The following is a 23848-nucleotide window of genomic DNA, read 5'->3' on the forward strand; positions in this document are numbered from 1 at the left end:
TGTAAATTTAGCATATACAATAGTACTATTTTTCCCAATCATGCATATTCAACTACTACTTAGAACTAAACATATTAGTCTTTTTATATAGGAATAGTAATTGTTTGTTGTTTGTTGTTTTATGGTTGGGATGACAATAGAAATTGACAAGTTTGAAAAGTGGTTTTCTAGTGAGAGAAAAGAGACAAGAAATGAATCTAGAGAGGGAAAGAGACAAGACAGGTACAGGTGTAGATAGATGGGATAGAAAAGTAAGTATTATGGTAGAGTACAACAAAGAGGCTCTTCTTCTCACAAATTCCATATTCCTTACAAAGCCAAAACTCAATAAGGAGGACACCAAAACAGTAACGACAAAAACTACCCCCCACGCATTGTCGACAACGTAGCTATGAAGAAAGGAAACAAAGTCCTTCAAAACTGACCAAATACTTCCTCCAAGCTTTAATTCAACCTAACCAATTTAGTGAATTTACACACTCTCTCCCTCTCTCTCTCTCTCTAATTCTCTCTTTAGTTCAAAAATTGAAGAAGAAACCAGACAAAACAGAGCTGCCGTGGGCAACAGATTACCGAACCAGGAAAGTGATTTGTGGGGAACAATTTGAGGGATTTTCTGGGTTTTTGGTGAATTGAAAAACCCACTAAGGAATTGTTTGTTCTTGCTCTAATTGGTGAGTTCTGTCTTGTTGAGTTCCTTTTTCACTCTGTTTTTTGCTCTGTTTTTCACTGCTCTGTGGTTCTTGGTTTTTGAAGGGTACATTTCTAATTTGTTTTTGCATATTTGAGTTGTAGTTCTTTGCTGTATAATCTTGGGGAATTTCTGGAAAGATTGAGCTTTGAAACTTCAGTGTATGTTTGGAGATTTTGAGATATAGTCCGTTATTGTCAGTTATTTCAAATCTTGATTCTTGAATAATTGTGAAGTTGGCCTTGTTCTTAGTTCTTGAGTAAGAAATTTGCATCTACATTTGTCTTTCTGATTGTAGCCATTTCTGGAGATTATTGTACCGTTCTGTTGTACCAATGTTTCAAGATGATGGTTCATCATCTGTAACTTCTTCACCCCTGCAAATGTTTCCCATGATGTCACTTTCACCCGGTTTGGGATCACCATATCAATGGCTCAAAGAACTAAAGTCTGAAGAAAGGGGCCTATATTTGATTCATCTATTGCTCACTTGTGCAAATCATGTAGCTACTGGTAGCCTTGAAAATGCGAACATGGCCCTTGATCAAATTTCCCATCTTGCCACGCCTGATGGCGATACGATGCAGCGAATTGCTTCGTATTTTACGGAGGCTCTAGCTGATAGGGTCCTGAAAACTTGGCCTGGGCTTTATAAGGCCCTCCATTCAACTAGGATATCCGTGGTTTCTGAGGAAGTTCTTGTGAGGAAAATGTTTTTCGAATTCTTTCCTTTTCTGAAGGTGGCTTTTGTCATCACAAACCAAGCTATCATCGAAGCTATGGAAGGGGAAAAAATGGTCCACATTATTGATCTCAATGCATCAGAGCCTGCACAATGGCGTGCACTTCTTCAAGACTTGAGTGCTAGGCCTGAAGGTCCACCCCATTTGAGAATAACAGGAGTGCATCAACAGAAAGAAATCTTAGACCAAATGGCTCACATCCTGAGTGAAGATGCTGAAAAATTGGATATTCCATTTCAGTTCAATCCGATAGTTAGCAAATTAGAGAATCTTGATGTGGAGAAATTACGAGTTAAAACTGGTGAAGCTCTAGCAATTAGTTCAGTTCTTCAGCTGCATGCTCTTCTGGCCACGGATGAAGAAATGCGGAAGAAGTCACCAATGGTACCAAAAAGTTCGAATGGTCATCATTTGCAAAGAGTGCTACAAATGAACCAGGGTACTTTAGGAGAATTGCTTGAGAAAGATCTGGTTAATGGTTACAGCCCAAGTAGTGATTCGGCATCATCTTCGCCACTATCATCAAATGCTTCAGCAAAGCTGGATAGTTTCTTGAATGCTTTATGGAGTTTGTCTCCAAAGATAATGGTGGTAGCAGAGCAAGATGCTAATCACAATGGGGCAAACCTGATGGAGAGGCTATCAGAATCCTTGTACTTCTATGCAGCATTGTTTGACTGTCTGGAATCCACGCTTCCAAGAACGTCAGTGGAGAGACTCAAGGTGGAGAAAATGTTGTTTGGCGAGGAGATTAAAAACATAATAGCATGTGAGGGCGTTGAGAGGAAAGAAAGGCATGAAAAACTTGAAAAATGGATTCAAAGATTTGACTTGGCTGGCTTTGGAAATGTAGCTTTGAGCTATTATGCAATGTTGCAAGCCAAGAGATTGTTGCAAAATCGGAGTTGTGATGGATATAAGATCAAGGAAGAGAATGGTTGCATAGTAATTTGCTGGCAAGATAGAGCTCTTTTCTCGGTTTCAGCTTGGAGATGTAGGAGGTGAGATTTTGAGTGAAATGGAATTGTAATGTTTGATTTTCTCCTCCTCCCTTTTTCCCTCTTGAATGGAACTGAAATTGTGATATGAAATCAAGAGTGTAACTTAGCTTTTCTATTCTATCTGCTCACTGGTGCGTGTATTCTTTCTAATCAATACCTCTGATCAAGCTCTATCGGTCATTTAAGTGCTTGTGCTTTTACTTTGGGTTAATATTTGCTTTGTTGCTTCCCTCTGTTCTCGTGCTTGTGTATTCCTATGAAATGGAGCTTAAATTTTTTTAGAATTACCTACTTAACTTCCAAGACTCCCAGGAGCTGATCATTCTACCATACATCCACTGCAGTTTGTAATGGCATTGCTTGAAACTTTCCACTCCAGTTTCAGTATCCTGAGGCGAAAAAAGCTTGTGCCTAACATTTTTTGCCGTTGAACTTCAGGAGACTTGTATTGCTTTAAGCATTATAACCTGAAAAGGTCACATCCTTTCATTGCACTTTAAAGATGAGTCAATTATTTTACTAGTATGGTTTAAAGATAGATCAAAATAATTACAGTGAGAGAAACATAATTTGTTAACTTACCATCTGCTTAGGATGAAGAAAATGCAGCAAAACTAGGCGTACAGAAAAGAAGTTGACAGCAATATGACTTCTGAGTGCCTCTTAGTGCTACAACTTTTTGACTCTCAATCCTCAATAACAGGAGTTGCTTGAGAACAATTGTCTCCATTTTGATAATTAGTTAGCACAGTGTTGCCTAATAATTTTGTTGATTGAGAATATATTTTGTCCGGATTAATTAGGTGATAATGTTCAGCTAGTGTTACATACACAACATTTGCTTTTTTTACCACACAATTAAGATGTTTTAAAGTTTGATCCTATAGAACTCATCAAAAAGTTAGGTGCCAGACCTCAAACCACATAAATATTAGTAAATATTTTGTGCAAAGACCATGGCATCATTAGCTAACTCTTCTATAGCTTCATCAATTACAAAATGGAAATGAATCAATAATCAAAACACAGTGGGGAAATCTATGGATGGAGAGTTTACAGGAGCTCAGAAGAAGACTAAAGTTCTTCTCCTACGCCAATGGTTTCCTTGCCAAGGTAGATTCATTCAAAGATATATAAGATCTAGTTTTACTACTGTTTTGTGGACTATATATTTATAAGTTCAATTACCAAGCACTCATCAGTAGTGAATGTAATGGGAGAACTTTTGGTAGTTTGATCTTGTATGTCTTCTCAGATTTTATCTCCTACCCGTAACTCCTCCATATTTACTTGTTTCGGTCACCTCAAAAAGACGGTGGTATGATTTTAACCAAGAATGGATAATTAAGCATAAGAATAATCGCCAAGAGATTTACACACTTTGCATTGTTGTCACAATTAAGGACTAACTCCACTTTGCGCTCCTGACCTTGTATCACTTTCTCACTTTGTATCCTAAACTTCAATTTTGGACACTTTGCCTCCTAAGCACTAAATCTTGAATACTTGACACCCTATACTTTTAATTTTTGTCTCATTTAAGTCCAAACAATGTTCTCATTCGCAAAATTAACGAGTTAAAGGGCGATGAAAATTAATGATAATGTACAATTTTATTCCAACTACGATCCCTTAACTCTTTTTTCACCATTTTTAGCACATTGTCATTCATTTATATGGTATCAATTACTAATATTGTTAGCAAAATTAACGAAATAAAAGATGGTACAAATTATTGATAATGTATTCTTTGGTTTTTGCTATCATATTTGGTACCTTTTGAATACTTTCTACATATTATCATTAATTTTTTGGAGTCCTCTATGCCGTTAATTTTGTAAAAGTAGTTATTGACTGGATTGAAATAGTACAAATTTGAGAGTTTAGAATGTAAAGTGTCTAAAATTGAAAGTTTAAGATACAATAGGTTCAAAATTGAAGTTTAGGATGCAAAGTGGAATGCGATACAAGTTCGGGGTTGCAAAGCCGAGTTTGTCCCACAACAACGAATGTAGTGTATTTAAGTTGCTGACTGGATCTCAGCAATATATCTCTTGGCTTCGTCAAACATTAATCACAGGATGGAACAAAGCTGTCCAACTACACTGATAAGCACCTGAATTCGTTTATACTCCCATAGTTCTATTTGGGAGCCTATAAAAGGTAGTCAATTGGTGCTACTTGTATCTTTCAATAGATGGAGAGAGATCAGCAACAAAACAAGACATGATAACAAGAAATGACTGCTTAATGAAAGCTAAAACTCATAAGCATCAGACAAAATAGGTGACTTGTGTAGTTTGGACCTAGTTATTTGTCGCAAAAGTACCTGATCGCTTAATTATTACACATAAATGGGTTATCTATGAACACTTAGGGTTTATCCAGACCTTCCACAACTTCAAGGTTTTTTTTTTTCTTAAATGTTTTTGGAAAGTGAAGGGACGTTCTAACTACCAAATTAACCAGTCGCTTTCCTTGACGGCAATTTATTTGTAGAGTAGATTGAAGTACGAGAATGCTAATTTAAGAGTGCAAATATTACTTTCCTTTTAAAATACTAAAATTAATGAACACTTAAGTATTCTTGTGGCAATTCTTAATCAACTTTTGCCCTGGAAATATTCAAGAAAAATCTTACACGGACTATTCGGAATATGTCGTGGCAATCAAAGAAATCAGTGAAAGCAAAACACATGGACATTCTGTTGCTATCCATTTAAAAGGTTCGAAAACGCTAGATTAGGTATCGGTCGATGAGTTAGTTGAAGACAAAAACATGCAACTTCCATAGCTCTAAATTGTCATTTTTTGACTTTGCTCTATACTTTATACTGGAGATCTTTTTTTTATTTAATTTTTTATATTAACAAAATAAGAAGCCTAGCATCCCTCTCCCATGCATGGAAATTGCAAAAAAAAAAAAAAAAATTATCGTTGTGTAGTTGCGAATTAACATGATAGTATGGTTCTAAACCATTAATTCAACTTTATCTTTTCTTTTAGTGATAATTTCAGAAATCTCACAAGGGAGGTTTCTAACAATTTCACTAGCCTCCCCTGAGGTTTCACAAAATTATACTGACCTTCCCTAACAGAATTGTGGATCAAATTGCTTACATTACATGGAAGAAATTACTCATATATCTTAAGACACTATATCTTATTAGAAACTAATGTTTAATGATTGAGTAATTAGGACACTAATTAACGAAAATAACTATTAAATTTTTTTAATGATGAACAATAACTTGTAATTACAAAATAATACCAATTGATATATCAAATGGCACCATTTTGTGATTGATATAACTTGAAAATGACCAAAAATTAGTTGTACACAATTTGAGAAGGACTCCAGTAGAAGAAAGAAAACACATGGCAAAAGAATGTTGTGCATAAGGAAATTTTCTCTAAAACTATTAAAACTGTTATAGTTGTAAAGTAAGTTCGTGGAACTAAAAGAGAGAGGAAGGAGAAGAAAGGCAAAATTTAAAAAAGTTTATTTTTTGTTCAAAATCATAAGAATCATAGGAAATCTCATGTTAAGAGAAATGAGTGTTCTATTTTGCTAAATCTTGCGATCATTAGTATAATTTTGTTACTTATTTGTATTGTATAATATATCAAATGTGAACTTTTTAAGTAGCGGAATATGCGTGTTAATTGTTTCCAACTTTTAATTGTTTTCACTCTTTTATCAATACGACTTATACATATGCATGAAAGATACTTATGGAATAAAAGTTGAGTTAATCTTTCCTTATTTTTTGACATATTTATTTCATCTTTCTTTTATACTACAAAATCCATTCTTGAACAAATATTGAATTAGGGTTTACACTTTGTAAAAATTAAGTTAAAGTGGGTTTATAAAAGAGAGAGAGAAAGATTAAAGAAGTCTAACCTGTCATCCCAATTTTGAGTTAATCAGTGGAGGAACTTGGTTACAAATCCAGAATACAATAGAAAGAGAAGGAAGAGGTAGAAAAAGAGGTGAATTACTAGTGATGATGAATGCTGTGGAATTTGCTCCTACTATCATGTTAGTTGAAAAAGATATTTATCATTAAAATATTTTATATTTGGTAATAAATAATGGTTACAGGTTATACCAGGTTGCCAATTTTCATTAACGAGATGGGCGCAATATGGTGAGCCGTCAGTGTAAAGTAGGTTTGCACTGACGGTGTAGGAAAGATTAACTCATAAAAGTTTCATCTCTTTTTTTTAAAGTACTTTTTTTAATGATACTTCTTCTGACTTGGATTGATTTTGTTACCAAAACCTTAATCCCAAAGGAGGTTAGTATAATTTTGCAAATTTCAGGGAAGACTAGTAAAATTGTTGTAAATCTTAGGGGAAGTTTCTAAAATTATCCCTTTATTTTTATATTATTGGATTTCCTTCTATTTGCCATACTCAATAGTTTTGCATTGAAAGAGTTTCATGCATTTCTTTTTGGAAAATTCATTCAAAACGTCTCTCATATTTTGTAAAATAACTTTTTTTATCCTTCACTTTTAAAAGAATAATTTTACGTCCCTTACAAATTCACATTGGTCAAATTTGGTTCCTACCTAGGTTTCGGACTAGCTTTTTACTGGAATTCACTACGTGCTTTGCATGTGATCATTTTTTAAAAGCAAAATTGTTAAATCAAATTTTATATAATTTGATTCAAAGTCCCTCACATTTCACAAAATGGATTTTTTCATCCCTATTGATCATGTGTGCGAATAATTTTTTTTTTATACACATGTATATAGAGTTTTTTGCTAAAATAATTCAGTTGAAAAAAAATATTCCCAAGGTAACTCAATTTGGAAAAATATGCCCTTTCTAATATATTTGATGCCACATGGACTTTCAATGCAAGTTGTTGAATGTAAATATCTACTCCTACGTTTCCGTGATATCCGATCTTTGTTCTTACCCTCTTCTTTATTTTTCTGGCATTACAAGATATATTTTATTATATGAGGTGCACCAAATGTACTTCGTACAATAATAATTCCAAGCTTCAGTGTTCCCAATTAGTGTTCTCTTTACAAAAATTTCAATAGTATAAATCATTTGCATTTGTTTTACTATTGATAGAAGAACAATAATTTTTTCAAGCAAAAAAGAGTTTAAATTTGGGATACATGTTACTCATATTTTGTCATTAATAGTGGTACGTATTATTATATGATCATACAAATTACTTGAAGTATGGTGGTTTTTTTTTTTTTTTTTGTCTAATTTAATCCATTGATCAAGCATTTTAGACACGATTTTCAATTTTTTTCCAAATATGTCTCCACAAAAATCCCATAATTTTTTTCTACTTTTTTAGTTGACTTCTTCTTTTCTTTCCTCCTTTCCTAGTAAGATATCCTTATACAATTAATTTTTTTTCCAATTGGCTTTTTCCCTTTTTTTCCTCCCTTCGTACTAAGATACATCCTTATAGAATAACTTTTGCGATAGATTCTTATAGGTGATTTGTTTGACATTAATTTTAAGAAGATAATAGTTATTTATTCACTTATTGGACTAATTTAGAAAAAGAAAAGTATTGTTAATAAAAAATTGAAAGCTTTTTTGTGAAGGGAGGGAAAAAAGGAAAGTTTGAAAAGTCCTATCTGGACTAAATAGGCTATGATGGGAATATGATTTAAAAGTATATCACTATGGGAATATTTTTCCAAAACAAAAGTTATTTTGAAAACAAACTCCATGTATATACATGTTTGATTTCATCTAAACAGTACGAATAACACATTATATATCTCTATTTGATTTCACCTAGCGAAATCAAATAGATATATATTACATGCTATTCGTACTGTTCAGGTAAAATCAAATAGATATATACATGAATTTTAAAAAAAATATTAGTTTTTCACTTATATTCATTTTGTTACTCGAAAATTGAAAACAAAGAAAACATTTAATCCTAAACATTATCGAGTGTTTATATCAAATTAAATTTGGACAGATAAAATAAACAAAGGAAAAGTATGACAAAAAGAAGTAAGTGATTGGCACTTTCAAATTTTAAAACAATCACAAGGCAAGTAATTCAACTTTTGGTCTTAAAAGTGGCGAGTAGAAATTTTAGATTTAAACTGCAATTTGTTAGCATGACTATAGAATTTAAGTTGGGGCACATTAATTAGATGGCCTTATTATACAACTCAATAAATAAATTATTACTAAAAGAGAAAGGTCACAAATATTGAATAGGTTCACATGGTGAAATCATCTAGATATATACATGGTTTAAAACAAAATTGTTAGTTTTAAACCCCTGTATATATATGTTGAGTAGCATATTACAATTACGATTAACCTGTTTAAGTGAAATTAAATAAAAATATATTATATGCTATTCGTACTGTTCAGGTGAAATCAAATAGATATATACATGGATTTAAAGAAGAAAAAAGCTATTAATACACATGATTAATGAGAGATGAAAAAATTCAATTTAAAAAAAATGTGAGAGATAGAAAAATTTATTTTGTGAAATGTAAGGGATGAAATAATTCATTTTGTAAAATGTTATGGATGAAAAATTTCATTTTGTGAAATGTAAGGGACTATGAATCGGATTATATAAAATTTGATTTGATAATTTTGCCCTTAAAAAATGATCACGTGCAAGGCACTTAGTGGATTCCGACCAAAAATTAGTTGAAAGCTTAAGTAGGGACCAAATTTGATAAATATGAATTTGTAAAGGACGTAAAATTATACTTTTAAAAGTAAGGGACAAAAAAAGTCATCTTGTAAAATGTGATGAATGTTTTGAACGATTTTCCCTTTCTTTTTCTATGTTGGCTTATCATAGTCATTACTTTGAGAGCTCAATGTAAGTTGGAAAATACTTGCGTAATCTTGGTCTATGTGTATAAATGGAGATTTAATTGTCACTATAACGAAGAGCCCAAATAAGCCAATATTGGGTGATACTAACGATGACTTTCAGCTGCTGTTAAGAATCTAGCAAACGTTAGCACTTGTTCCAATAATTGAACTCCAATAATTGAACATCTTTTCCATGAAAGTAGAAGTTTTTGGCATTATAGACTTGTTTGGAGTCTCCAAAGTGCTGATAGACATTTTACAATTTAAAATGGAGTATAATCCCATGAAACAAAATTCTATTTGACTTGGAATGAACATCTTTAACTCTGTGCACATCTTTGTCGAATGAAAATTTCAAGCTCATAGCATCAATTTCCTATTCGACTTCGAAGATCGAAATATATCTTTTCGCCTTCTACAGCTATTGCACTCTACTACACAAGAGCTTTTGCTTTACCCAGGCTAATATAAATTAACTTACGTGAAACCTATTTTGCTAATAACCTAAAAGTACTAATTACATGTTTTAGCTCATCAATAATAGCTCTGATATAACCTGGAAGAAGTCTTGCTTTTTCTTTTTTTTTGGGAAGAAGGGGATAATTTCAGAAACTTCCTTTGTGGTTTGCCATCATAGCACCTAGCACCTTGAGGTTTTGAATATTTCTCTTGTATCCCTTGTCAGTATGACAAGACAAGAGGTCTCAATCAAAGCTGGTGAATTGACGCTATGACCCTGCTTAAATTAAGTAATTGTTTGCTAAAATTGACAAAAAAAAAAAATCAGGACTACTGAAATTAAGTAGTTCTTTTGCACTTGCAACTTGTTTGAGGCCGGGCGTTTGGGAATATGTCGGTGTTTATGTTAATGACCTTCGCGTTGAAGAAATGACTCTATAGGAATATTTGCACTTCAAAGAAGAGCTAGTGGACGAAGAGTATGGTCTTTTGCATTTTGCGGTTACGTTGCAAATTTAATGATCTAATTTATACCTCCAATTTGAATTGATTGAGCATTTTGTATATGTAGCGGCAATAACTTTGTCGTCGAGCTAGACTTTGAACCATTTGTTACATCAGTTCCCAAGCCAACTCTAACGAAGTCCGTCAGCAATGGAGCAAAGTTTCTTAACAAATATATGTCTGCCCCCCATGTTCTATGACCAAGAGAATATGGTCCGTCTTCTTCTTGAGTTTCTTCAATCCCACCACTACAAAGATAAGGTAAACTATCATCATTCAACTACATGGGCAATCTAATTACAATACAAAATGCTACAATCATATTTTTTTTTTTTTTTGCTGACGGAGTGGGTATTCGGGTCAATCCTTACGGGGCCCGACTAATCCCACTCCGGCCCAGGAGGATAGGCTCCATCCCCCCGAACACGATAACCACAAGACTCGAACTCTTGCGGGCACTAAACACCAGCTCCTAATGAGGCTTGCTGAGACCAACCGAGCTGCTTATGAGGGGCAGGCAATTTGGTGGGAGGCACGGGTTGAACCCCTGACCTCCCACCCCACCAAGAGAGGTGGTGGCCACTGAGTTAGAGCTCTGTGGTTACAATCATATTCACTATGTCTCATTCTAAGCAAAATATCGATTTTCCTTGTGCTTAAATTGAATAATAAATAGTATTTGACATGAAAGCTAGTGAATTTTAGTATTATTCTTGAAAATACCTATACATATATACTTCATGTTTTAAATTTGTTTTGGCTTTAGCATTCTTATACAGATAATGATGCTCAATGATCGGATAAAGAAATTTAATACTCTTCAAGATGGCTCGTAAAAGGCTATAAAATATCTTACAGAGCTGCCTCCGAAAACACCATATTCATAATTTGAAATCAAGTTAAAGAAATTGGATTGGAACAAGGATGGGGTGATACTGCTGAATGTGTGCTGGAGATGACCTCCTGACTCGTCTACTCTTGAGAAAATCAGGCCTCAAACAAAAATTGTAAACTGCTGCCTCTCTTTTCTTTATTACATTGACACCTCCTCTTATTTTGTCTTTTGCTTTTCAGTTTTGTTTTCATTTTCATTTCTTCTCTAAAAATCATATAAAGGACAACATGAGGGTCTAAATCGAAGCAGAATATTATGTCTCCTGGGATATGCATTTTATATTCCTAATTCAACCCAAAGGGTCTGACAAAGTCATAGCAGATGTCATTCAAGTGGATGGTAGAGAGATTTTCAAAACTATGGGGATGCTAAGTGCTATTATGACAAATCACAAAGGAGGTTTTTGAAATTATCCCTTTTTTGGTTCTTTGATTCACTTCATGTGCATAAATAGTAAATACACGCTAGACCGGATCCCCGTTCCCCTAGATTTCAGAAATTCTATGACAGCCCCCTTAAAATTTGTAAATGTTTCACATATATCTTTACAAAAATTAGGTTTTACCCACCAAAATTTTAGAAGTCCTTTTACCTACTTTTAAAATACCTAAAGTTTCACTTATATCCTTGTGAATATTATACTTTGTTCTCCAAATTTTTTCCAAAAATATAAAAATGCCCCTTAAATATACGTCTTCATAAATATCACTTTCCAAATCTCCAGACTCTAGTTTTGCCAGTGCTATCAAGTGCTCTTTTGTTGTTATTGTTTTCTTTTTCCTTTTTTTTTTTTTTAAATTCTAATAGCAAGCTATCAGGTATTTAAGAAGTAAAAAAGATAAGAATTGTTGTAATGTACAATATATATGTCATATTTAAAAAAAATGTCTTAACCATGTACATTTTTTTTTTAATTTTTTGTTTTTTGGAACAACTATGCATGAACATGTCAATGATGCCCTATGTATCTGAACCACTTAAAATGCGGAGTCTTGCACCACTAGCAACCAACCTTCATTCATTAGCTATAAAGGTACGTCAATCACTAGATAACAGTCATACAATTTACCTAAACTAAAACAATAAAGGTTGTTACTTTTCTGCAAAAGTATTGATTTGCCAGATTTTGGTAGTTTGCGGCATTCAGTTCGCCAAATATTTGAATCAATTAACCATCAAGTCATCAATGAAGAAAGTAAAAGTAAAAATGGATATTGCTATTAATCAAGAAAGCATAAGTAGAAATGGATATTGAATAGGTTACAATGGATACATTGAATCCAATACTGCCTAACGATTGAGGGTCTTTCCCTTTTTCATCTTCTAAACTCTCATTTTAATTCACTTTTCTTTTCTTCCAATGGATTCTTCTAGGAAAGCTTGAAAACCAAAAACATAAAAGAAAAGTAAAGAAAAGGGTTACAGAGCATAGGGTACAATAAGTTAGGCAACCAAATTCTTGCATGAAATTATTACTCCTATAAAGTTATGGGCATTTGGGCCCTCCTCTCTTGGTCTTCCAGTTATTGTAGCAAGGGCAAACTTGCTTGTTACCATATGTGCCAGGAGGGACACACAGGCATTTTGCACAACATTTCTGGCAGAATAACATGCATGGTTTCTTGTAAGCTGTCTTGGAACATCTAGTACCGCATCGAGGTCCACATTCTGCATCAAAGGATAAAACGTAATGAGGAAAAACAAAAGATTCTAAGAGTTACAAAGGAAAAGAATACATTGGAATACAGATGCATGTAGCCATATACAATTTTCAATTCTTAGGTCAAAAAGTAGTTTTTGTTTTAATTTCTTTAGTTTCTTCTTTGCAAGTAGTTCTAGGAAATAAGGTCACGGATTTTTGAGCTATATATGCAATACACTAGATTATTTTAATTATAAAAACAATCAAAATCAGTTTTCATGTCAAGTAATCTAAATTTGTGTTATATTAAAGCACCAAGATCAAATTTAAAATTTTCAAGATAATAAATTGCCTTCTCATTCTAGAAGTTAAACTAGTGTAATAAATTGAAAGCCTGTCACTTGTCATGGAGTTACATACCTAAGTTGCTAGACATTTCCTCTTTTATGGTATACAAGGATCATGCTCTGCATTTGTAATACTTGGTTTAGAATTCATAGTTAATTTTATTGGCTTGCATATTTTTTCCAATCCACCCCTTTTTTCGATTCCCTCAAAAACAGTAAGCTCACTATTCCCTTTTGTCTTTCTTTAAATGGGGCCATTCAGAACCCAACTTTATTATAATACACTTTTGTTGAGCCCAAGGGATGAGAGAACAGCTGGTAAGAATTCCAAGCATATAACAATCCACTGACAATTTGCTGATTATAATGAAAATTCTTAGTTAACCCACCTTGAGGGCGAAGGCTTCCCTCGGTGATTCCATATTGCTGCAAAAGAATGAGAATTTTGTTAATAGAAAATTGTGACACATGCTGTATTATGCCAATATCATGCATTAGAATCTCGTATGAGTCTATGATACACAAATTATTTGTGTAAAATACTGCAAAATAAGGTAAAATATGCTCAAAGTTGCACAAAGTATGCCTAAAACACACACACACACATCATAAAACATGCTCTCACCCTGGCATTCAGGGCCTTAGGCTGATGCTGAGAAATTGACAGTCCAACACTAGAAGCCTGCAAGAACCAGATGAAAGTTATGAAATGATTGTTTGTGAACAATTACAAGCTCTTAATTATTTGCTTGGACAAACATAGTAGTTGTGGAATATTATCATTGAAATGGAGACCAAGCTAATAGAAGAATCATATTGGCAATTTAGCTTTACAAGCAACACATGGAAATAAGAAGATTACATAATATGGTCATTTGTGCATGACTTGCAAAGCAAAAATGTTGTGTATTAATTAAAGAACGATATACATTAATGTGATTAACATAACAAGATAGATAATGGCATACATTTCGTGCATGAACTTGTATGATTAACACGCAAAAATGGAGAGCTAGCTAATATTCTCAAACAATAAAAAGAAGCAATGAAATATATTGAATTATTGAAGTTTAAGGAAGAGAGAGAGAGAGAGAGAGAGAGAGAGAGAGAGAGAGAGAGAGAGAGAGAGAGAGAGAGAGAGAGAGAGAGAGAGAGAGAGAGAGAGAGAGAGAGAGAGAGAGATCTAGAGGGCTCAATTGTGAGGCTTACTTGATTTTGCACCAGAATGAGTAGAACAAAAGCTAGGCATAGTAGGAGGGTTGCTTTCGTTGCCATTGTTGCTATGGAAAGAGTAGGAAAAGCTGAGATAGAGAATTGTATGAATTTGTGAAAGGAAGAAACCCATATTTATAGACGTTGTCTGGGTACCTGAATCATCAAGAAGATGATAGAAATAAACACCTTGGATTGAAAATTGTTTTAATAAAAGAAATGATTTACCTTTGTGTGGTCACTTATCACCATCACTCTCCCAAGGTCACTCACATGTGGTTCTTTTCATTGAATTGTCCAATTTGCTATTTCATTTAATGGATAAGTTTATATTACCATATATATTTGTATACCATTTTTCCTGTCCAACAGAAAAGTAAACAAATTGCACCCTTCTTTTAGAGTAAGGGAAGGATGAAATTTAAGAAGTGAGGCAGGAGTAGATGAAAATTGAATTCAAAACATCTAATTTTTGAAATCTCGACTTTATTCACTGGATCAAAACCTCTTTAGCCCTTACAAATTACACGTATTTGTCCATTAAAACCTCTTCAAAAGAAATGTATAATTAAGAATTCTATTTTATATGTAGACGTGCTCAATTTGCTTGCAGCACTGCACTTAGAAAGGCTTATCGTTTGAAACCAACTTGCGTGGTCAAATTTGGGAAAAAAATACAATACGATTTTGAAAATGTGGCACGACGAGAAAAATTCAAGTCTCTTAAATCTAAAAAAAAAAAAAAATTTGCCACACCCTTTTATTTATTGAACTTTGTAAAATACAGAAAAAGAAGTTAAAAATATACTAAAGCAAGAGTTGAACAATATAGAAAAACCCCTTTTCAGGCTAAAATGGTAAGATCAGCAAAATCACAAAGACAGTTTTGGGCCCCAGGCTCACTTAACTCATCCATGTGCTATGAAGACATGAGTGCGATAGGTTGGTATTCAACATGTGCAATCACATGTTCCTCTCAAATTGACAGTTATGGTCAAGTAACAGTAGCAAATTGAATGTGCATCTGATCAATTAAAGAGCTCAACTCTGTCCATTCTGCACCACACAATTTTTGAGAAACTTTTTGCTCTTAAATGTGTCTTAATGTTGGATCACCTTTTTTTGGATTCTAAATGAGGTTAGAAGCAATGAGAAAAGGGTAAGATGAGGGCTTCCAAGTTGAATTAGATTACCATTTTTTTTTTTTTTTTTTCAATTTAAGTGAGATCATAAGCAAGGAAGAAATTGTAAGAAAAGGGTCTAACAATTGATTCAGAAACTCAAGGGTTTTGTTGCAACTAACATCCCCACCAGTTGAGGTGGATTTGAGGACTATTTGTCATCCTTTTTCAGATACTAATATAATGATAAGTTTCTATACACAAATGTGTCTTTGTGCATGCAAATCGAAGTGCAAAAAAAAAAAAGAGGAACTTGAAAAGAGTGTAACTCCCACCATTGAAACAGATAAATGCAGTATCTACTCACTAACTTTCTGTTGAGCGGATTGGATTATAAGGTGAACCAAAAAAGAAACAATTTGGTGTTAGGATGCATTTGTGTTTATGTAGACACTTATGTTTTTAATGATGATTGAGGAAGAGGATAGCAAGACTGGAATTAATGAGCTGGAACTGCCTCTGTAGATGGATATTAAGGCTAGTGTTGCTTTTTCAGTTTTTTGCGCTTCTTCTGCCCTCTCTTGGCCTTTTGTCTTGATGATGGGAAGCTTGTGGGGACTTGTTACCAGTCTAGTCTTTTCTGAGCCACTAGTTGAACATTGTGCATGTTCCTTGTTGCGGTAGCAATTGCAGCTAACAATAAAGGATGGGGGTTGAGTTGGAGGTGAAGAAAGATGGACGCAATATGGTTGTGGTTTGGTTTGGTATTATCATAATATTTGATGTACAACAGCAAAATAGTAGTGTGTTTAAGCAAAATTTGATGTGCATAAATTGACATATATATATATATATATATAGATAGATAGATACAATAACATGGTCTAATCGTACATCATTAAGTATAATAAATACACCAATCGTGAAGAATCTCACAAACCATAATCATATGAGTCCCAAGTCCTGCTCAAACTGGGTAAAGGGTTGTTTCCCTATAGAAGTAATTTACATATGTTACCGTGTTTCATCTTATTTTTCTCCCATATTAGGGCTTCGTTTGGGGTTGCGATGCTTTTAGTAAAAAATCGCTTTTAAGTACTAAAAATACTTTTAAAGTGTTTAGTAAATATCATCCCACAAAATTAGGAGTAGAGCTTTTGATATTAAAAGCGCTTTTAGCAAAAACTCAAATTTGGTGCTTTTAGAGTAGTTTTTGTGATTTAAAAAGTAAAGCATAAAACTTAATTATTTTATCCTATATTATGAATCAAATAAAGAGACAAACATTTTTAAAAATTTTCAAATTACACATTATTCAATACAATAAGTATTTACTGAACTATACTTCCACACAATATATTTAAAAGCACTTAAATAGTTAATAAGTACTTTTATTAAAAACTCTATTAGAAAAGTACTTTTCAATAAACTACCGCAACTCCAAACGGCTCTTAGATCTGTATCATTTCAATCATGGAAGACACAAGGTTCTTTCCCATTTCGAATGTGGTTTCTATCTGGGGTTTATTTGTAAAGGCCATCTATGCTTCCAAGCAAAGAACAGTTAATTTAATCAAGTGAAGGTAAGAAAAATCAAGAGCAACAACATATGGACACCTCGACCAATAGTTAAGTAGCAACATCTTTAAGACTGTAGATTAAATCTTCAGTACTAGAATTCAAATACAGGGAGTTAATCATTGGCCACACAGAAAGATTGACCTAGTTCTAATTACCAACCTTCCCATGGTTTTTGGTTAAGAGTCCGTACCACGAGTTTCCCTTTTGCAGCCAAAATGGCAAGTAAATAAACCAGTCTACAAGAGCTAATCTGTACATTAGATAAAATTACTAGTCTATCACATTACATGCACCCAAAAGAACCCAAAAAACAGGACTGCCAACGCCAAGTTTAAAACCTTCAGACCTTGAGTTGGAGCTGATAAACAACCAATGTAGAGGCATAATTTCTAAACTAAGGAAGCTACAGTTTGGTGTAAACCTGCACACTAAAATCTTTTCACCCAGTGGCTCAACGTTTCTCTCACAAGAAAAATTTCCTGCGACTAGTGTCCATTTCTGGCTGGTATTGAAAAGATAAAGAAACCAACACAGAAAAATGTATTAGTAAAATACAAAAAAGAATAAATATGATTGGACTGAACGAATTCAGAAGAGCTAAATCTGAATTAAGCATTGTTGTGGAATAAAATACAAGGGGGAATCACCTTGTGAACCCACTCATATTAAAAAACGTCCCATGCTGCAGACTTTTTTTTTTTTTTTTTTCCCGAAACGATAGAAATTTTCTCATAATAAGGAAGTAAAATTACATTGTATGAGCAAGGGCTCAAATTTGACTTTACAAAAGTGGACTGGGCCACTGATGAGCTTCAGGTTCCTCATCAAAGAAGAAGTATGGCTAATCTACTCAGTTTAGCACTGAGTCTATCCCTATCACCAGGTAATCTATCAAATGAGCATTTCCTAAACATTGAGCAAAGATCTTTTATATCCTCCAGGTGAGTTGCCAGCTTTAAGTTGCCATGCTGCAGACTGATTAGCTTTAATGTGAATCGCGGACTGCATTCCTGCAAGTTTTAATCCAAATGTCACCAAAGGCCTCATAGGCAGAGGAGATACTAAGTGAACTATCAATATCACCTAATGGTTACTGGCAGCTGGAAGCTTTTCTATTTTTTACCTGAAAAATTCATGCACAAACTCGTACATTGACAAACTCAACATGTTCTACACTATCTGAAGCCCGAAATTTCAATTTTTTCCTTTTTGTTTTGTTTTGTAATGTTTGTCAAGTAACTACCACAAACAGCAGTCATGTGGAGGCAGATACGGGTTCAATATCTCAATATTACGACAATAGCATCATTAATTAGCTCCATCCTGTCAGAAAACTCATCAGCGTACCTAGCTTTTCAAACCCAGCCAAGAAACCATGAACATTTCCTTATAAACTTTTTTACAATGTGGTACAAATTTAGATCAATATGAAGACATCTTTGTGATTCCAAGTTCAACTCACTCCCTTCGAGGGAAGTGATAGGTCTGTATCTCCACACACCCAAACTTTGCTGTCAGCACTCCTTATACGAATACGACATGCCTAGTATTGATAAGAATATCCTCAAAGTATTTCAGTTGAATCCAGAGTTCTCTTGCAATAAGGAAAGAGATAGATGGAATCCAAATAATACCCAAAAGTCGAAACAAACAGAACTTACGCTGCTTCCAGAGGAACTGGCTCAACGACCAACAACTGAGTAAGCGTACATTTTTTTGTATAAATGCTCTACAGTTTCTAATGTCCTACCAGTCTTATCACTGTTTGTGCCTAGCCTTCTACGACTTGTCAATTTATAGAGATGAACCTTTCTTTGACTCAACGGTCAAACGAAATGGCAGGGTAGTTTGCTTCTTGGTAAGGATGCATTTCTTTGCAGACTGGCAAGAAGCCAAGTTCTCTTGGCGCAAATCCAGCTTTACCATGTTAAGTTTCTTATATATAAGTAGTTCAAATATAGACTCCAACGACAGTTTCTGTTGTCTTGTCTTCCATTTATTTCCCTATACCACCTTGTTGCTAAACTTTTCAACATTTTTCTAGCAATTAGTGAATTTATGTTTATTCCTAGTCTCTAATCCAAGTTCAAACCATTAAAAAGAACGGCTTAAAGCATGAAATGAAATGTCCATCTGTATAAATAGCAATGAAAAAGGAAGACCACCAATGGTCAAGCGTAAAAGACCAGTATGACAGAACCATCATAGGGGACTATGAAAATATCAAGAGGAGTTTTCTCCATTCCATTACCGGAAGGAACATGTAAGATTGGCATTGTCTGAACATCAACTGTATAGTGTGCATAGTCATAGGAGAAGGATTAAGAGTACTGCAGATGCCAAATATCAGGAAGTACCAGTGATCAGTAGATTCAAACTTCCAATAGAGTTAATGACAGGCAAGTTATGATGATTTGAGTGCAATACTATATTCCGTGACAATGCTTAGTCTTTTCTTATAAACCAGATGGCCTTTTGTAATCACTGAAACTTATTCTTGAATTCGGAATGTGATAGAAGTACTTATCCCAAAGAAAAGAAGATACTGCACATCAAGACAAAAATGAAATGAACCAGAAAGACAAACCTGAAGCCGTGCATTTATTTTCTTCTCGGAGATTTTCTCATCCTCATTATCCTTGCTCTGTTTGCCAATGGAGGCAACCTTCTTACTTTCTTTGGTTTCAAAAATGTAACAACACGTCGGAACGAGGTTACACATATAAAATATATGTCATGCACTGTATTCGGAACGTAACACCGCCACGCCCCAGACAAAATTAAAGCATAAGGCAACAAATTTCCAAAGCAACTACATTCAACTTTATATTAAGTGTTCTTCCTCTGCAAACACAAGATCATCCATAATAGTAATTTTGCATTTTCCAAAGTAAAAGCAAGATCAAACCTTCTTTAATATATACAATATTCAAAACCTGTCATAAAGTATCTTATATAGAAGTACAAAAGTCATTCTCTAGCCAAAAGCCATCTCCATCTCCATTACCATGCCCATGAGCTATCAAGGTCCACCTTAATGAACTCATCATTAACTGCATAATAACAACAAAGGATGAGCGAAATCTCACTCAATAAATAGCGCATGTATCTTATTATTAGTCTGAGCATGTTACATACACAGTACATTTTAAACATTATTAACGTATACATATAACTTTATAAGAACATGGTCATTACAAACATCTTAATGGCATGTCATACATCACAAATATAAAAGAGTTCAAACCATAAGACAACAATTGACCCCACATATCTAGTTGTTAACTTAACCAGTTAATGCAGTTTATAGTGCCAACTACCACATGGTTAGTCCGTTTCATATTGCTAACTACAACATGGTTAACTCGTTTCATATACCAACTACATGTGAGGAACTAGTCCCGTTAATAGTCGCTTATACTGATGACCATGGCAAGAGTAATAACAAATATCACAAATTATACATGCTCATGCCACTTTAGCAATTAAACAAGTAGCTTTCAAAAGATAAAGGATACATGCACCACTAATCTCGGTCCAATGGATATCCACGTTAGTTCAAATAATTGAATTAATGGTTGCCTTCCTCACCTAGACATAATAATAAAATACTCAATCACAATCTTAAAAGATACCAAGTTACTCCAAATTATCATAACAAGGAGCCTAATATTACCCTTAACCACTAATTCCTAACAAAAGATCATTTCCTCATCAAAGCGGAACATATAGGTTAACTTTAAAGGGTCATTGACTTTCAAAAAGACAAAAATAGGGCAAGATATTTATACAAAATTAAAGCCCTCTGAATTTAGTTTCCAATGCAACAAACGTTAACCACTAATTCCTAACAAAAGATCATTTCCTCATCAAAGCAGAACATGAAGGTCAAATTTAAAGGGTCATTGACTTTCAGAAAGACAAAAATAGGGCAAGATATTTATACAAAATTAAGGTCCTCTGAATCTAGTTTCCAAAGCAACAAACGGCACCTAAATCCGAGTTTTCTACATCAAGTTATGACCAAAACACGGAAGTATGTCTACACAAAAAATTGAATCCGCCAATATTTTTGAACAATCTAACCATGAATTTTCACCATGTTTTCAGGGCAAAAACCAGTTCCAAATTCCATATTCAAATTCCATTTCCATCTTAAGTCATCTTCCAACCTTCATAGTTGTCAAAATCAACAAATTTCAGCTCCCAAAGTCATGTAAATACATAAACAATCTTGAGAATGAAGTACTGACTCAAGTCATTCATTTCCCTCAACATTTCTCCTTTTCATATTGATGATAGCCCTATACCAACATGAAAATAGAGACCAAAACAAACTCTATACACCATAACCATGGAAGCTAACCAAGGATTTGAACCAAATACCACCCAATCACCACAATCAAAGAAAAACAAGATCATGCTCAAAGTTTCAAGAAAATACCTTGGTTAGTTGGCAAAGTAAAATTTTCTAACTCCTCACTCCTTACTTGTGCTTGATTTGTCAAGAATCCTTCTTGATTGTATGGAAAAAGAAGAGCAATAAGAAAGGGTTTTATTCGAGAAAGAAGGAAGAAAGGAAACGAAAAAGATGAAGAAATTTTGGCAAAGATGAATAGTGAAATCCCACTACAACTTTTATTCTTTCAACTTTCACTTATTAACGCATTAGTGACTCAACTTTAGATCTTTCACTTTCACTACAAAATTTTATTTCTTCACACAAACTCCTTTACAAGACACTTAGGTATCACAATACAATTGCAAGTGAACATGTGGAACAGAACACACTCCTTAAATGCGAAGAATACACACCGGTAATGGCGAAAGAACACAAAATCACGCTAATTGTGAAATGTTACAACTCGATGACCACGAAAATTGGGATCATATAGGAAAGTGATTGTATCAACCTATTCAAAAAAAATGATTCTTGGAAGAGTCACATTCACTGAATATGAAGATATATCCTAATGGGCAAAAGATACAAACCATTTGCTGAAATTATTCATCCAAATATATTCTAAGGGGGAAGGGTATAGACACACTTTTAGACATACACAAAAATAGTGAGCGAGGGAGAAAGATGATCCACATAAATCCACACCATACGACAGAAATAAATTTAGTGTTACTATATTAAACATAATATCTAGATAAAGTAGGAAATCACCTCCCAATATGATGTCCCGAGCACATTGTGAAGTTATTCAAGACTAGCTCAAGTTTGTGGCTAGTTGGATTACCATGATTCTGCAAGCAAATGAGATTAAAACATTATCCAAGTATAACTGCAACACAAGAAATGCAATAAAGAAAAGCAAGGTCTCAGTCCATATTAATGTTAAACACGCTGAAATATTCATGAAAACAACGGCCATTTCCACAAAACAAGCCCCCAGGAGGAAGCACATCACTATTTAAAATACCACATTACCACAAAAAACTAAATAAATGAAAGAGAGAAAAGAAGAGCAGGATATTGAAACAAAGAAATTAGAGGTCTGTCCAAAGTCTTTGGAAAGTACTTTTAACTAAAGAATGATTAGAAATTACAATATTTCATATGGATTAGAGTGTAGACTAACACACTTTATATGTTCACCAACTTACCAAACTATTAGTTTCTTTTCTTAAGAGAAAATTTTTCCTAATTAAATAACTTAGTAGCTTAGACAAGATTCTGAAAAAAGAACAGAGGTCCAACAAACCTTGATATCCTTCCATAGAAGCAGCTTTGATAGCTTGAAATGAAAGTAGGTTCATCAGGTAATGCCATTATTAATAAAGCATATGAAGAAAAGTTCATGATTAAGATTTCATACTAATTCATTATGAGACAAAAAAAGCCAGAGGTGATGATTAAGTATAAATGCTAGACAAAGGTTGCATGCTTTAACTTGGTTCTTGACAGTTAGTATGGAAAACGATAATAGATGTGAAGTTTTATTTTTTGCATATTCTACAATCTACATAAGCAAAGTGAGCAGGAATAAAAACTACTTTCTAGTCTTTTCTAAAGAAAGGAAAAGAATTAACAGAAATTTAGAAAAAAAAAGTATTTTTAATATCGTAGGTTCCTCTCTTAAAATAGTGTGCATTTGGGTTCATGGAGAGTAGATCTGGTATAAAAGCAGGTCCCCTCTAGAGAATAAGAATTTATACAAAAAAAATAGATTAACAAAACATGAGCAAGAGTTTAAGTAGAGAAAATCACTAAAGATGATGTGAAATTACAGGCACTAGTTTACAGACAAATAGGCACACATATAATAGAACTGAAATCAGGGGCGGATTTAAAGGGGGGCACTGGGGGCTCCTTAAATTCCTATAATACTTCTATAATTTTGACATAATTTTAACGGTACCCCCAGAATTTTTTTTAGAAAAAATGTGAAAGAAGGATCACAAAATTTATATCATTCACTTTCCTCCTCTGGTCCTCATTTTTCCCCCCCAATAGGGCCAAGTACCAATTATATCAGTCATTACTTTTGGTCCCCACTCCCCAAGTTCCATTACTCCTCTGGTCCCCCATTTCACTTCACAACCCATGGCTCCTCTTCTTCCACACCCAACTAACTACTCTTTCTTTTTATCACTTCATCCAATCATCATTAATCATTTACTTCCTTTGTCCCCACTCCCCAATTTCCCTTTCCTCCACTAGCTCTCGGTTGTCCTCACTCCCCAATATGTAAACCGTTATCAAAATATAAAAACTCGTCGTGAATAATTGTAAATAGTTTAGTTTGTTTTCGAAATAAAATTATTATTACATTAATAATTTTGAGTTT

At 33.8% G+C, this 23848-nt stretch overlaps 2 protein-coding genes and 1 pseudogene across 2 annotated transcripts; 1 reads left to right on the plus strand and 2 right to left on the minus strand.

Moving 5' to 3' along the window:
* Window positions 1–271: 271 nt before the first annotated feature.
* Window positions 272–2620, plus strand: LOC113702768 (scarecrow-like protein 3). The gene has a single exon (XM_072054928.1). The coding sequence runs from the start codon at window positions 1027–1029 to the stop codon at window positions 2437–2439; it is 1413 nt and encodes a 470-aa protein (XP_071911029.1). The 5' UTR covers window positions 272–1026; the 3' UTR covers window positions 2440–2620.
* Window positions 2621–12368: 9748 nt separating this feature from the next.
* On the minus strand, window positions 12369–14539 carry LOC113702776 (protein GAST1-like). The gene is made up of 4 exons (XM_072054930.1): window positions 14347–14539; window positions 13763–13819; window positions 13527–13563; window positions 12369–12816 (listed from the first exon to the last, which is right to left on the minus strand). Exons 1-4 carry the CDS (start codon window positions 14410–14412, stop codon window positions 12635–12637), a joined length of 342 nt encoding a protein of 113 aa, XP_071911031.1. The 5' UTR covers window positions 14413–14539; the 3' UTR covers window positions 12369–12634.
* Window positions 14540–17514: 2975 nt separating this feature from the next.
* LOC113693616 (uncharacterized) overlaps window positions 17515–23848 on the minus strand; it is a 49601-nt pseudogene continuing 43267 nt past the window's right edge.

This window comes from Coffea arabica, chromosome 1e, assembly GCF_036785885.1.
Source record: "Coffea arabica cultivar ET-39 chromosome 1e, Coffea Arabica ET-39 HiFi, whole genome shotgun sequence".
Lineage (NCBI taxonomy): Eukaryota > Viridiplantae > Streptophyta > Magnoliopsida > Gentianales > Rubiaceae > Coffea > Coffea arabica.

What these genes read in the sequence shown, in the direction of transcription:
- LOC113702768 (XM_072054928.1), top strand. Translation starts at nt 1,027, where the DNA reads ATGTTTCAAGATGATGGTTCATCATCTGTAACTTCTTCACCCCTGCAA.
- LOC113702776 (XM_072054930.1), bottom strand. Translation starts at nt 14,412, where the DNA reads ATGGCAACGAAAGCAACCCTCCTACTATGCCTAGCTTTTGTTCTACTC. An exon ending in TCATTCTGGTGCAAAATCAA is followed by an intron (nt 13,820 to 14,346) that starts GTAAGCCTCACA and finishes TGGTTCTTGCAG; the next exon opens with GCTTCTAGTGTTGGACTGTC. An exon ending in GGGAAGCCTTCGCCCTCAAG is followed by an intron (nt 12,817 to 13,526) that starts GTGGGTTAACTA and finishes CCTTTGATGCAG; the next exon opens with AATGTGGACCTCGATGCGGT.